Genomic DNA, 13,160 nt, shown 5'->3' with positions numbered 1-13,160 from the left:
CAAAAACTCCATTAATAATAGTTTAATGTAGTGAGAGAAAATAGAATTACTGACGACGATACTTCATCATCAATTGGATAATCTCTAAAACACTTTCTCTTTTGGAATCAATAAAGACTTAGAAATTATAATAGAATTTTGTATACCATATTCTTGAACAAAATACTTGGAACAATGATGCAGTTTTCAGTTCATAGAGGTGATCGTTTCCCCAATTTATAGCATACCCTTTTCATTATTTTTCATGTCAATCTTGTTTTACAAATTGATAATAATCCATAAATATTGTTTTGGGTGCTTTTTGTTGCAGTGAGAAAAGTGAGGTGTTTGACTCCTGGGGTTTTTGCTATGGCTAATCATCACTTCTCTGTTACTGCTGAATCCTCAGGGAAGCATCGCACTTCCCTAGTCAGTACCCATGTTTTACTTTATTCAACTTTTTTTTTTTCCATTAATTAGTCTTGATTTTATCAATTGACGAAACAGTGTTTTAGTTTGGGGTAATAACTTTCTTGATTTGTTTTTAATCAGAGAGTTCCAAATTTAGTTGGTGGCAGTTTTGTAGATTCAAAATCATCAGAATTCATTGATGTTATAAACCCAGTAAGTTAATGGTGTTAAAGTTGCAATCTTTACATGAAATGCAATTTCTTTGGGTGCATAGTGTTTATACTTGCTTGAGTTTTGATCATAGGCAAACCAAGAGGTGGTTTCTCAGATACCTTTAACAACAAATGAGGAGTTCAAATCTGCGGTTACAGCAGCTAAGGAAGCGTTCCCGTCATGGAGGAATACACCCATAACCACTAGACAACGCGTCATGCTGAAATTCCAAGAGCTTATTAGAAAGAACATGGTTTGTTTTTGTCGAATTCTGGTGCATCTTTCTGCAGTTATTTGCTTGTGATATCTGCTCACTTCTTAATCCTGTTTGTATTCTAGGATAAGCTTGCCTTGAACGTGACTACTGAACAAGGAAAAACAGTGAAAGATGCACAAGGAGATGTGTTCCGCGGTCTTGGTTGGTTCTTCACTCACGTAGGCATAGGGAAATATTTTCTGTTTGATGACTATGAACTTGAATTTCTGTTTTTCTGTTTTGTGAAGAGGTGGTGGAGCATGCTTGTGGAATGGCAACTTTGCAGATGGGCGAGTATGTGGCTAATGTATCAAATGGAATTGATACCTACAGCATAAGGGAACCTCTGGGTGTTTGTGCCGGGATTTGTCCATTCAATTTCCCTGCAATGATTCCCTTATGGGTAAGCATGTTCCTATTTTCTTTTCTCATTTCGTGATTTCCACACGTTTTAAGTGCATTTCTCAAATCTCTTTACAGTTTCGTCTCTCTTTGAACTTGGTTGTCTTGACTTCTACCTTCCTTGAGGAATCATACTCATTTTCACATAACAACACTATGTTATCAAGAAAACCTTTGTAATGTGATTAGTATGAAGCTATTGTTAGTCATCAGATGACCAGCTTTATGGGCTGTTTCGTATCAACTATGTTATCAAGAAAGCTTTTGTAGTGTGATTAGTATGAAGCTATTGTTAGTCATCAGATGACCAAATTTATGGGCTGTTTCGTATCAACTACTTTTTTATGTTATCTTCTCCCTTTCTGCTGGCAATCTTCATGTTTTTTTTGGGGGGTAGGGATGTGGGAAAGGGGGTTAAACTTAACTTTCAGATAAAAATGAGCATCTTTATGAATTTATGTCTGAATTTGGTGCAGATGTTTCCTGTGGCAGTTACTTGTGGTAACACCTTCATTCTTAAGCCTTCAGAGAAGGACCCAGGTAACTGTTTTCGTATTCATCAATTGTTGTAGCATAATATGTTGCAACATTCAGTGTTATCGAAAGCAAAAAGCACAAAAAACCTCCAAGGTCTGTTGGGGCTTAAAGCGCAGAGCGCAAATTAAAGTGTGTGCTTCAATGAAAAAAGGCGCAAAGGCAAGAAAAAAAAATACAAATATTTATGTTTTGTCCAAGACTAATAAGTTAAGCATGAATGAAAAATATATGAATAGAGAAATTGAAAAAAAATTACGATGAAGTGAAATATCAATTGCTTAGAGTTGCCTCTTCAAAAGAGACTCATTGGCAAGGAAAAGTATGCCTTAGAAACTTGATGACGATAGTGAAGCGCACATAAAGCAAGGCGAAGCGCTCCACACGTTTTGAGCCTCGCTTCAGGGCTTAAGCGCGCTTTAAGCGCTCCTTTGATAACACTGGCAACATTTAGGGGCAGAGGTTACATGTAGCAGTTATATCTGAAGCAAAGTGTAACTTTGAAAAATATAGTTTGTATAGACCTTACCCCCTCCAATTGACTGGAGTTATCTCCTTTTTCTCGTAGACCTGTCTAAACTCCGTCAGTCCCAATTTATGTTGCACCGTTTGACAGGGTACAGAGTTTGAGAAAGTAATGAATACTTCTGAAAGTTGTGGTCTAATACAAGCGTTAGACATTTATGTGCTACAAATCGTCTCATTTAGGGTAAAATGAGAATTAAAAAGTAAAATTGTTTCTAAATATAGAAAGGTGACATTTCTTTTGGGATAGACTAAAAAGGAAAGTGTGCCACATAAATTAGGATAGAAGGAACATCAATTATGCTGCCTTCTAAATTTGACTTAATTTGTTTCATCATTTGTCTTCAGGGGCTTCCATGATGTTGGCAGAGTTGGCAATGGAGGCTGGTTTACCTGATGGTGTTCTAAATATTGTTCATGGAACCCACGTATGTCTTTTCCTATAATTGGTAGTGATATGTTTTTCTGCCCTTTTGTTCTAGTCCAATAAATGTATGGATTCTATCTGGCCTTCTTATCCTATATTTTAAGCAACACCAAAGGATTGTGTGAGTTATGTAATGAACTTCCATTTTATCTCATTACATAAAGCAATAAAATGATGCTTCCCAGGAAGGCATTTTTCTGGGCCTTGTCCCCATCCATACTCTCTAAAAACATAGCTTATTGGCATTATTACAACAACAACAACAAACCCAGTGTATTCCCACCAAGTGGGGTCCGGGGAGGGTAGAATGTACGCAGTCCATACCGCTACCTCCAGAGAAGTAGAGAGGCTGTTTTCGATAGACCCCTGGCTCAAGATAGAGAAAAGTAGACCAAAGCGTAATTAAATAAGAAGCAGGATGGATAACATGAAAAGGAATAAGACACAATAAAAATAGAACTCAGAGCAATAAGAAATAACATAAATAAGCGCAATAGGAAAAAGAGACCCAAGCCCGCCTGATCGGGCTCCTATCTCTGGACCCAATCCTAGGGTTACTAGCCCGACTCAACCTGAGCTCTTCTAACTACTTACTAAATCCACGCACACAGCCTAGCCTTCTACCCTTATCCGCGACCTCCACACCTTCCTATCTAGGGTCATGTCCTCAGTAAGTAAGCAGAAGCTGCTCCATATCATGTCTAATCACTTCCCTCCAGTACTTCTTCGGCCTACCTCTCCTTCTCCTGAAGCCATCTAACGCTAACCTCTCACACCTACGAACTGGGGCATCCGTGCCCCTCCTCATCACATGCCCAAACCATCTCAACCTTATCCTCCAACGAAGCCACTCCCACCTTCTCCCGGACGGTCTCATTCTTGACTCTATCCCCTCTGGTAAGTCCACACATCCAACGCAACATTCTTATTTCCGCTACCTTCATTTTTTGAATGTGGGAGTTCTTGACTGACCAACACTTTGCTCCATATAGCCTTTTTGGCATTAGTAATTGAGATATATTTGGGTCTAAATGGTGTATCGATGAATGTCAATGATACCTCTGTCTTGCAGGATATTGTTAATGCTATATGTGATGATGATGATATCAGAGCCATATCATTTGTCGGCTCAAATCCAGTGAGTACTACATTAATTTTCTTTCATACTTAAAGAAACAACAGTTGCATACTCTATGCATAGTTATAGATGAAGGACATTAAGTAGTAAAATGTTCTCAAAACCAAAAATATATGTAATTTGCAAGTTTTTATCTTTCGACTTCTGTAACTTGGGTTGGTGATGTTGTCTAGTGATGGATCAATAACTGGTTTGTTATAATTATTTGTCGGTCTTTCCTTTTCTTCTTTTTGTTTTTCTGTTTTGCTTTTTTTTTTTTTGGATTGACCGTATCTTGTCTCTGTAATACCTTTTCCTAGTAATGATCTGCAGCTACTTATGCTATCTGGCTTTGGAGGTTTTAGTTTAGTCTCTACCGAGAAATGTGTTTTTGTTGTCGCGAATGTTGCCGGACCTTTCTAGTGAATTTGTTAGCAATTTAGAGTTTTAATTGCAGAACCATCTTGGCATTTTAAGACAGTCTAGTCTGTGTGGTTTCTTTTTCAAGTAAAATCGGTTGTCAATTGATTTATAATCTATTTTGAATCATCTTGTTTACCATGTGTTCATTGAACATTCATTGCTTTATTATTACCCCTCAGGCTGGCATGCATATATATTCTAGAGCATCAGCTAAAGGAAAACGTGTTCAGGTTAGTGCAATTTACCAACTCTCCTCTCACCTGTATTAGCCTACGTGGCAAACATGTTTAATGTTATTATTAAGGTTAAAAACATGACTAACCAACTGAAAATGCCTTCAGTCCAATATGGGAGCCAAAAACCATGGTGTCATCATGCCTGATGCAAACATAGACTCCACGATAAATGCTTTAGTGGCGGCTGGTTTTGGTGCAGCCGGACAAAGATGCATGGCGTTGAGCACAGTTGTCTTTGTTGGGGACTCAAAACCTTGGTAACACATTTCAACTTTCCCATTACTACGCCACTTTATTTGTATCTTTTAGTTTACTATTGAGATCTTTGATGGATGACAGTACATTAATCTTGCAGGGAAGAAAAACTGTTGGAACGTGCAAAAGCCCTGAAGGTCAGTGCTGGAACAGAACCTTATGCAGACCTTGGTCCAGTAATTAGCAAGCAGGTGGGTATATGGGTCAACATTTCACAAACAAGCAACTCAATGACTCCTGCTCCTTTCAAATTTCCATGTATAAGATTCTGGGCCAACATTTTTCTGATTTTTATCTTTTCTTTGAGACCACAGGCTAAAGAACGAGTATGTCGATTGGTTCAAAGCGGTGTTGACAGTGGAGCCAAATTATTGCTTGATGGAAGAGATATTGTGGTATTGAATTTCTGTTTCTGGTAGCACCCAAATTTCCAATGAGATTGTCCTTTTTACATCTTTTCAGTGAAATGTTTTCTATATAGATGCTAGCAAAGAGTGAGATGATAATGATAAAAGAACTCAAACAAATGTTTGAGAAGTAGGGGAGCTTCTTTCCAACCTAACAGAGTAATGTTTGGCAAAATCAATCCTATTTCAGTACGATATATTTCGTTCGACAAAATTGATCTTGTTTCAGCGCCCTAGTTTGAATTTACCTGCATAAGATGTATCTTGTTTCAGCGCCCTAGTTTGAATTTACCTGCATAAGATGTAATTGAATCATAAGTATGTCTCAAAAGATGATCAACAAGGGACTAATTGCATTATTTCTTACATCAAATAGCTACTTATATAAAAGCACGTCTCTTGCATTGACTGTTCTTCATTATAAAATGAGCTGGTAAGTCTTAACTTGTTTCACCCTGATGCCTACTAGGTCCCGGGATATGAAAAAGGCAATTTTGTTGGTCCCACAATCTTGTGTGGTGTTACTCCTGATATGGAATGTTACAAGGTAGTCATCCTACATTCTCCAATCTCCCTCTTGAATTTCAGATTATGGTGTATTAACTACATATAGTATGTGCTTTGTTACAGGAGGAGATCTTTGGCCCAGTTCTTATTTGCATGCAGGTTGGTTGTTAATCATTCCACCATGTAGCCTCACCTATACCTATCAAGTGATATACTAAACTAGAATTTTCATTTTGATGCTTGCAGGCCAACAGCTTGGACGAGGCCATTAACATTGTTAACCAGAATAAGTAATCCCTGTACCCTGTTCTTTTTTCTTTCCCTCACCGCCCTCAAACTCAATTGTGTTAATGTCCTATGCCGATGTCATCCTGCTTTTGCAGGTATGGTAATGGTGCTGCAATTTTTACTACATCTGGTGTAGCAGCGAGGAAGTTCCAAACAGAGATCGAGGCAGGCCAGGTATGAGGTCTTGCTGCGTGAACTTGGTAACATTTGGAGTAAAAAACTTTGGTGCTAAATCCTCACTTAAAATAATGACTTCATGGATAATATTCATTAGTATGTGGTCTTCTGAAAATGCGTGTCGAAGTTTTTATTGTAAGATCTGAAATGGTTTTATGGCCTCTTGTAGAAGTATGTGATTTGCTGTCACCTGTTAGTAATATCACAAAAACAAATCACATCCCATTTCAGCTATTTCCCAATAGCAATAAAACAATACATTTGTCTTGATAGTTTGGAGTTCCTGTTCCTGATAAAATTGTTGCTTCTTGTTTCTGCTTCCTCTACAAGGTTGGCATCAATGTTCCGATTCCAGTTCCGTTGCCATTCTTCTCCTTTACCGGATCCAAGGCATCCTTTGCTGGAGACCTCAATTTCTATGGTAAGGAACACTGATATTCGTTCTAGTCTTTAGTGGACGAATGGTGCTGGGTTCTCATTTTATTGTTTGGGATACAATGTAGGCAAGGCTGGAGTTCAATTCTACACGCAGATCAAGACAGTAACACAGCAATGGAAGGATTTGCCAGGTGGCTCTGGTGTCTCTCTAGCAATGCCAACTTCTCAGAAGTCATAAAATATGTATTTGATGCCTGCAGAGTACCCTCATAACAGTGCAATAAAAGAACATTTTCACAAATTGCCTGCTACGATCTTGCTCCTTTCTGTTACCAAATTTTGTTTCCCCCACGGTTTTATTGGATCGGTATAATAAACGCAAGAAAGATTCTCAAGAAACTTTCATTTTCTGGACAAGCTTTAGGGGCATGTAAATAATCGAATGCAGCTTTTGGAGTTTGAACTTGAACACCTTCGCTCATTCAATGGGATGACCAGCACTAAAACTAGTTAGTAGCATTCGACCCATTTCAACGTCTTTCAGCAAAGCTGTAGCTACTCTACAGCGTTTCAGTTCATTAAGCTGACAGGTCAAAGACTAATGAAAACAGAATGTCAACCACAGACGGCTGAATTAAGTAAAATGAAGTTCAATAAACTGACTCTGAATATTGTTCTACCACCAAGTTAAGAAGGCATATGACAATAGGTAAAACCTTTATGCCATCAGCTGAAGTTGACCTACTACAATAGGCTACTCTCATAGCAAACTTACTTTGCTATGGTAAAATACAGAAATAACCTGCTCCTACAGCAGGTTTAATTAGACTGATGGCCTAAAATTTTACTCCATACTAAATTATAGATATGCCTCGTAACTTGATAAAAAAAAACAAAATAATCTAAAGAGCTCCAGCACTAGCAAAAGCCTGAAGCTTTGCCAAGTGCCTCTTCCCCTTGAGATGTGCAATCATGTCAATCTCACCGGAGACTCTCAAATTACAGAAATCGCACCATAGCTTAGCCTCCGCCCTGTGCCTTTTTCCGCGAATATGGGATTGTAGTGTCAGCTCAGAGGAGACTCTCACTTCACATATTTCACATGTCCATCTATTGTGGAGTAACGGTAGAGAAGAAGAAGAAGTATCTGGGAGTTTCGGAATGGCTGGTTTACTAATAACTTGTAGAGCTGAACTTGTTTTGTTCTCAACCTGCAATATCATGGGAGCATGTTAATCACCAGACTTGCAGATTACTATTTCTTGATTCGTGAACGATATATGGATAGAATAATATTAGAAAATGTGAAAAAAAAATTAAGTTGCCTAATCTGGCCACCCTCGTTGCATTCAGGCTGTATGTAAACCATATTGAAAATTAGATCGTGGCCCTTACAAATTTTTTTTCGATAAAAAAAAAAAAGAATGTAAACAATAACTTCAGGTAACTCTTCATAAAAATGAGAACAAGAGCGTTAGAAAATAAGGTAGCAATACACTGAAAATGATTTAAAATATGATACTGGAAGTGTCTAAATTAAATTCCAACAATAACAGCTGACTTACCTTGCTTGCAATCAGATTTTCCAGAGTTGCAGATCCATTCTCTTCAAGCTTAAAATATGAATCCTTGTTTAGATTTTCAAACCACTCAGAACAAGTGGCACAAAACTGAGTGAAAGCATGGTGCAGTTTGAATTGCCAATACGGATAAACAAGATTTTGGTATAAATAAGACGCCCCATTTAACTGTGGCATCACCAACCAACACATGAAAACTAATCTTAAATACGGCCAAAGAGGTACCCTGCAATATATATTAGATAACCAACATCACTCTATGCAACAGAATTAGTATATTATGACCAACCAAGTAAAAAGCAATGTAAAAAGGGGGCCATGCATGCATGAAATATTAATTGATACACGCCAATAGTACAACAGTGACTTAAATGAGTGCACTATAGCTAAAGCATATTCATTACAAGGTTGTGTAATTACGAAATCAACTTTCCAAACAGATCTGAAATACTTCTACCCTTTGTTATATGGATTTAACTTGTATCCCCTGACATTGTAAATGGGGTTTTTGTACCATTAGTGAAGTTGGTGTAGAAGATTATTTGTCTTATTTTATAGTTATTTCAGTTACTAAATGAACTCAATATGACTAGGTACTTTCAGTTACCAATTTTAGTGACATAAATATACAGTATCATCGGTATATAGAAGAAGCTAAGCTCTTCTTATGTTACCATCTAAAGAGTACACCAACTTACCATTCAAGAAGTTTGTAGAAAACATACTCAAATACATGAATGAATGAGAAGATTGTCCAATAAGTGGCAACTTTTCTCATGTCATAAATTAAGCCTGTCTCAATTGTACGTACGGTCAAGTATCTGTAACAGCACCAGGAAAAAAAAAAAAACTGTTTAATTTCTTTGTTGGTCTGTGCAAAATTAAATTAGTAGGATATATATATATCGAGAAGAAAAAAGAAAAAAACAATTTGGAATAATGAAGGGTTGGCAGTAATACATGGGGTATGCGATAGCAATCACAGGCCTGCAAGAAACAGTAGAACAAAATTTATTAGTACAATAAGTACAGACTAAGAATATATTCCGCCAAAACAACAAGCAAAATGTAAACAGTTTGCACTACCAATGTATTTTTAACTCGTTAGCAGATTATCTAGCTTACCAACATGAGTTGTGGCGCAACGGATAGGGCTGTTCCATCCTTAATCAGAGGTCGAGAGTTTGATCGTGGACACGGAGAAAACTCTGTTGGGAGCGCTACCCCCAAATGGGGCCCTATCCGGCGCAAATTCGGATTAGTCGGGCTCCAATACGGGTACCGGACACCGAATGAAAAACCAAAAAAAAATAAATTATCTACCTTATTTCTGGGCTACAAATTGATTCTAAATATTTTTTAGGTGATTTAATATTATAAAAGTTATTTTATACGTGTCCGTTAGTGCAAGTTTCCAATTAAAAAAAAAGGAATAAGTGGATCCCACAAACTTGTTCCTAAAAAAACTAAGTCACTTGAACAACTGAGATAGTTGTGGAACAACTACGTTAGTTGTCTGAACAACTTCGTGCAATTGTTGAACAACTTCTTTAAGTTGTCGAACAACTACGCCTAGTTGTTCAACAACTAGGTGTAGTTGTAGGACAACTGTGCCTAGTTGTTAAACAACTGCGCAACAACTAGGTGTAGTTGTAGGACAACTGTGCCTAGTTGTTAAACAACTTGCGCAGTTGTTGAACAACTTCGACAAATTATTCGAACGAAAAAACTTAAAAAAAAAAAACTCAAAAAAAATTTGTCCTTCCCACCTAATTTAGAAAACTTGGAGACTCTACTTAATTGGACAACTTATTTGTCCTTTTTAATCCAAAGTTCCGTAAATAAGTTAAAACTTATTGTAATGAGACTGATGAAGTCTAGAGACAAAGTTAAAAATATACAAATAGCTAGTAAACGAGGGTGTAAAAAAAGAGAAGAATCAATTACCAAGCAAGAAAAATCATGCTATGGAGGTCCATTTGAGTAAAAAAAAAAAAAAAAGGTTTTTTTTTTTTTTTTTTTCTTTTTCCTTAAGCTCTCTTGTGAAGTTAATGTGATCAGCCAGGTCTTTATACGACTTTTAAACTAGTACAGAAAACCAAAGGTCTGGAATTGGGAATGTAAAAATATTTATCCATCCTATGTTCTTATTTAATCTACTCCTAGAAAAATAAAAATACCAGTATTTCTTTCTCCTGTGAGCCCTGAGGTTTCTCTTATTTTTACTTTTAAGGCTATTCTATGGAATTGAATAGAGGAGTAGTAACTACTGCTCCCACGATTTCAAAATAGTTGACTTGGCACACCTTATAAGAAAATATTTATTAGAAATTTATTTTATTAAATTAACGTTATTAATTATACTTTAAAAATATAAATTTAAGCATACACACTTTGTTTAGTCATTTAATATTAAGGGTATTATTAGAACAACATAATAAAATTTTTTTGATTTCATCAAAAAGACAATTAAATTGAAACAAATATTTTTAGAAAGGAGTCAACTAAAACGAAACGGATAGAGTAATTTCTTTTATTCTTTTATTGAGATCAAATCGTTTCTTCTATCAAAAGAGTTTCCCCTCCCGCTATTACTACTACTAGTTTAACCGCACATGCCTCGCACGTGTAATTTTTAATTATTTAAAATTAGACAATTTTATCTATTAAGAAGGTTTTTAATGAAGTGCAAAAAGTTTAAAACATATATTTTATTGTAAGCACATATATATTGTGGTTAATGGATCTACTATCTCATATATATGATAAAGGAAGCAGACTCTTTTTAGCTATTTTGATTCTTTTTAATATATTGTAGATGTAGATGTAGATTTGTAGATATTCTAAATCTTTTTAAAATCAAATTTAGTTGATTTAGAATTATTAAACTAATGAAAAAAGTATTAATTGTCACTGATTTTGATGACTTCTAATAAATATTGGAAAAAAATAGTAAAAAGACGATTTTATCTAAAGTAAAGACTTTTAATGAAGGACAAAAAGTCCAAACAACATTTACAAAACCCTTCACACTTTTAATATATTATAGATATAGATTATAGACTATAGATATAGATTATAGATTGTAGATATAGATATAGATATAAAGTATAAATTATTATAAAACAAGAAAGAATAAAGAAAAAGAGTAGAGAGAATAGAGAGAGTGATTCTTATTTCTTCTCTTGAGGGATGAGAGATCATAAGATTGAAAATACAATGAACAAAACCCCTCTTTGTAGGGAAAATTTACTCCTAGTCTGAGTAAAAAACAGATGCTTCAAATCCTAATAAATATCAAAGTAGATCTTGATAGATATTCATTATAATGTAAATACATTTATAACACTTCCCCTTGAATGTCTAATTGGTAGATAATGTGTCTCGTTAAAACCTTACTAGAAAAAACCCAATAGGAAAAAAAATCTAGTGAAGGAAAAAAAGTACACATCTCTAATAATACGCATTTCGGCTGCCTCGTTAAAAACCTTTCAAGGGAAACCCAGTGGGACAAAACCTCATAAGGAAAAAAGAGTACAGCGCGCATTAACTCCCCCTAATGAGAACATACTTGACCTTTGCATCTCGATCTTATGCAGCATCTTCTTGGAAGTTGCAATTGGAGAAGATTTGGTGAATAAATCAGTCACATTATCAATTGAACGAATCTGTTGCACGTTAATATCATCATTCTTTTGTAGCTCATGTATGTAGAAAAGCTTTGGCAAAATGTGTTTCATTCTATCTCCATTTATGAATCCTCCCTTAAGATGTGCTATGTATGCTGAATTATCTCTGTATGAAATTGTGGGTAGATTGTCATATTTCACACCACATTTTTCTCGAATGAGATGTATCATGGACCTCAACCATACATATTCTCGGCTTGCTTCATGAATAACTATTATCTCAGCATGATTCGATGAAGTGGCTACGATAGACTGCTTTGTATATCTCCAAGATATGGCTGTACCACCACATATGAACGCATAGCCTATTTGAGACCGAGCTTTATGCGGGTCAGATAAGTACCCAACATCAGCATGACTAATAAGATCGAAACTGCAATCTTAAGAATAAAACAAGCTCTTGTGTTTTATCCCATTTTGATATCTCATAGTAGGAGCAGAAATATACCTTGCTAACAAATAGACTGAAAAGGCTATAGGCCTTGTAGTATTTGTAAGGTACATGAGTGCATCAATTGCACTAAGATATGGTAATCCAATTCGATATATTTCAAATTTCAGCAAATAATCTATTGCTTTGAAAACTCTCCAAGAGTTTCAATGATGTTCAAGCAATAAGCTTATACAATATAAGAATTATAAATAAGTTTCCCAGAAACTTTTATATGCTTCAAGCAGTTTGAATCCTTAAAAGTTTTCAAATAAGTTTTGTCAAGTGACAATATTCAATATTTCATGAGTAACATCTTCAAGTGTCTGGACTGCAAATCAAATAAGTTTTACGCTTACCAAAATGCATCCTTTCATGTCACTTGATAAATGTTTCTACGTCAGCATGCTTAAATAAACGTAGAATTCAGTCTTTCATAATATTACGTCAATGTTGTGTCAAATATATTGATGATATATCATTTCGTATCGGTTCACAATGCAACATAATATTTTGAGATCTCATCACTTCATTATTTTCAGGTACATGAACCTCTCATAAGGTTTCATGAAGTGTTATGTCGTAGGATCTTCAAGAGCTATTTGCTCCTTATTTTTCAAGGACTATTTCATTTGGAACTAATTAGTCTACCACGCTTCACGCATGCATAGACTCTGTCCTTTAGGAACACAAAATAAGAGCAATTGTGCTTAATATGAGATGTTTTTGGCATTTGACTTGAATTATCTTTTAGATGAGAATCTGGCGATAATTCCTGACATATTTCATAGCGCTTATAATCTCCCCCTTATGTTAGGAAAACTAACATACATTCTCTACTTCTTTGAAGAATCCATCTTTGTGCATTATGGTATATTCATTAATCGTACACCGCACATCAAAATTATTAGATGAAATAATTGATT

General features: G+C 35.7%; 2 protein-coding genes across 2 annotated transcripts; one reads left to right on the top strand and one right to left on the bottom strand.

The window, feature by feature from the left end:
* The first annotated feature begins 3 nt into the window (after positions 1 to 3).
* LOC107840111 (methylmalonate-semialdehyde dehydrogenase [acylating], mitochondrial) lies at positions 4 to 6,836 on the top strand. The gene is made up of 19 exons (XM_016683845.2): positions 4 to 199; positions 311 to 408; positions 532 to 603; positions 695 to 856; positions 943 to 1,021; positions 1,108 to 1,262; positions 1,738 to 1,801; positions 2,669 to 2,748; positions 3,820 to 3,885; positions 4,467 to 4,517; positions 4,629 to 4,780; positions 4,879 to 4,969; positions 5,093 to 5,173; positions 5,655 to 5,732; positions 5,816 to 5,851; positions 5,939 to 5,982; positions 6,076 to 6,154; positions 6,488 to 6,578; positions 6,661 to 6,836. The coding sequence occupies exons 1-19, from the start codon at positions 175 to 177 to the stop codon at positions 6,771 to 6,773; spliced, it is 1,617 nt and encodes a 538-aa protein (XP_016539331.2). The 5' UTR covers positions 4 to 174; the 3' UTR covers positions 6,774 to 6,836.
* A 77-nt stretch (positions 6,837 to 6,913) lies between these two features.
* On the bottom strand, positions 6,914 to 10,126 carry LOC107879905 (HVA22-like protein c). The gene is made up of 5 exons (XM_016726833.2): positions 10,063 to 10,126; positions 9,076 to 9,102; positions 8,814 to 8,936; positions 8,101 to 8,341; positions 6,914 to 7,746 (listed from the first exon to the last, which is right to left on the bottom strand). The coding sequence occupies exons 1-5, from the start codon at positions 10,092 to 10,094 to the stop codon at positions 7,438 to 7,440; spliced, it is 732 nt and encodes a 243-aa protein (XP_016582319.2). The 5' UTR covers positions 10,095 to 10,126; the 3' UTR covers positions 6,914 to 7,437.
* Positions 10,127 to 13,160: the final 3,034 nt, after the last annotated feature.

The sequence above is a fragment of the Capsicum annuum genome, chromosome 8 (genome assembly GCF_002878395.1).
Source record: "Capsicum annuum cultivar UCD-10X-F1 chromosome 8, UCD10Xv1.1, whole genome shotgun sequence".
Lineage (NCBI taxonomy): Eukaryota > Viridiplantae > Streptophyta > Magnoliopsida > Solanales > Solanaceae > Capsicum > Capsicum annuum.
The sequence above is the reverse complement of the archived record's forward strand: the minus strand, read 5'-3'. Positions and strand labels throughout refer to the sequence as shown.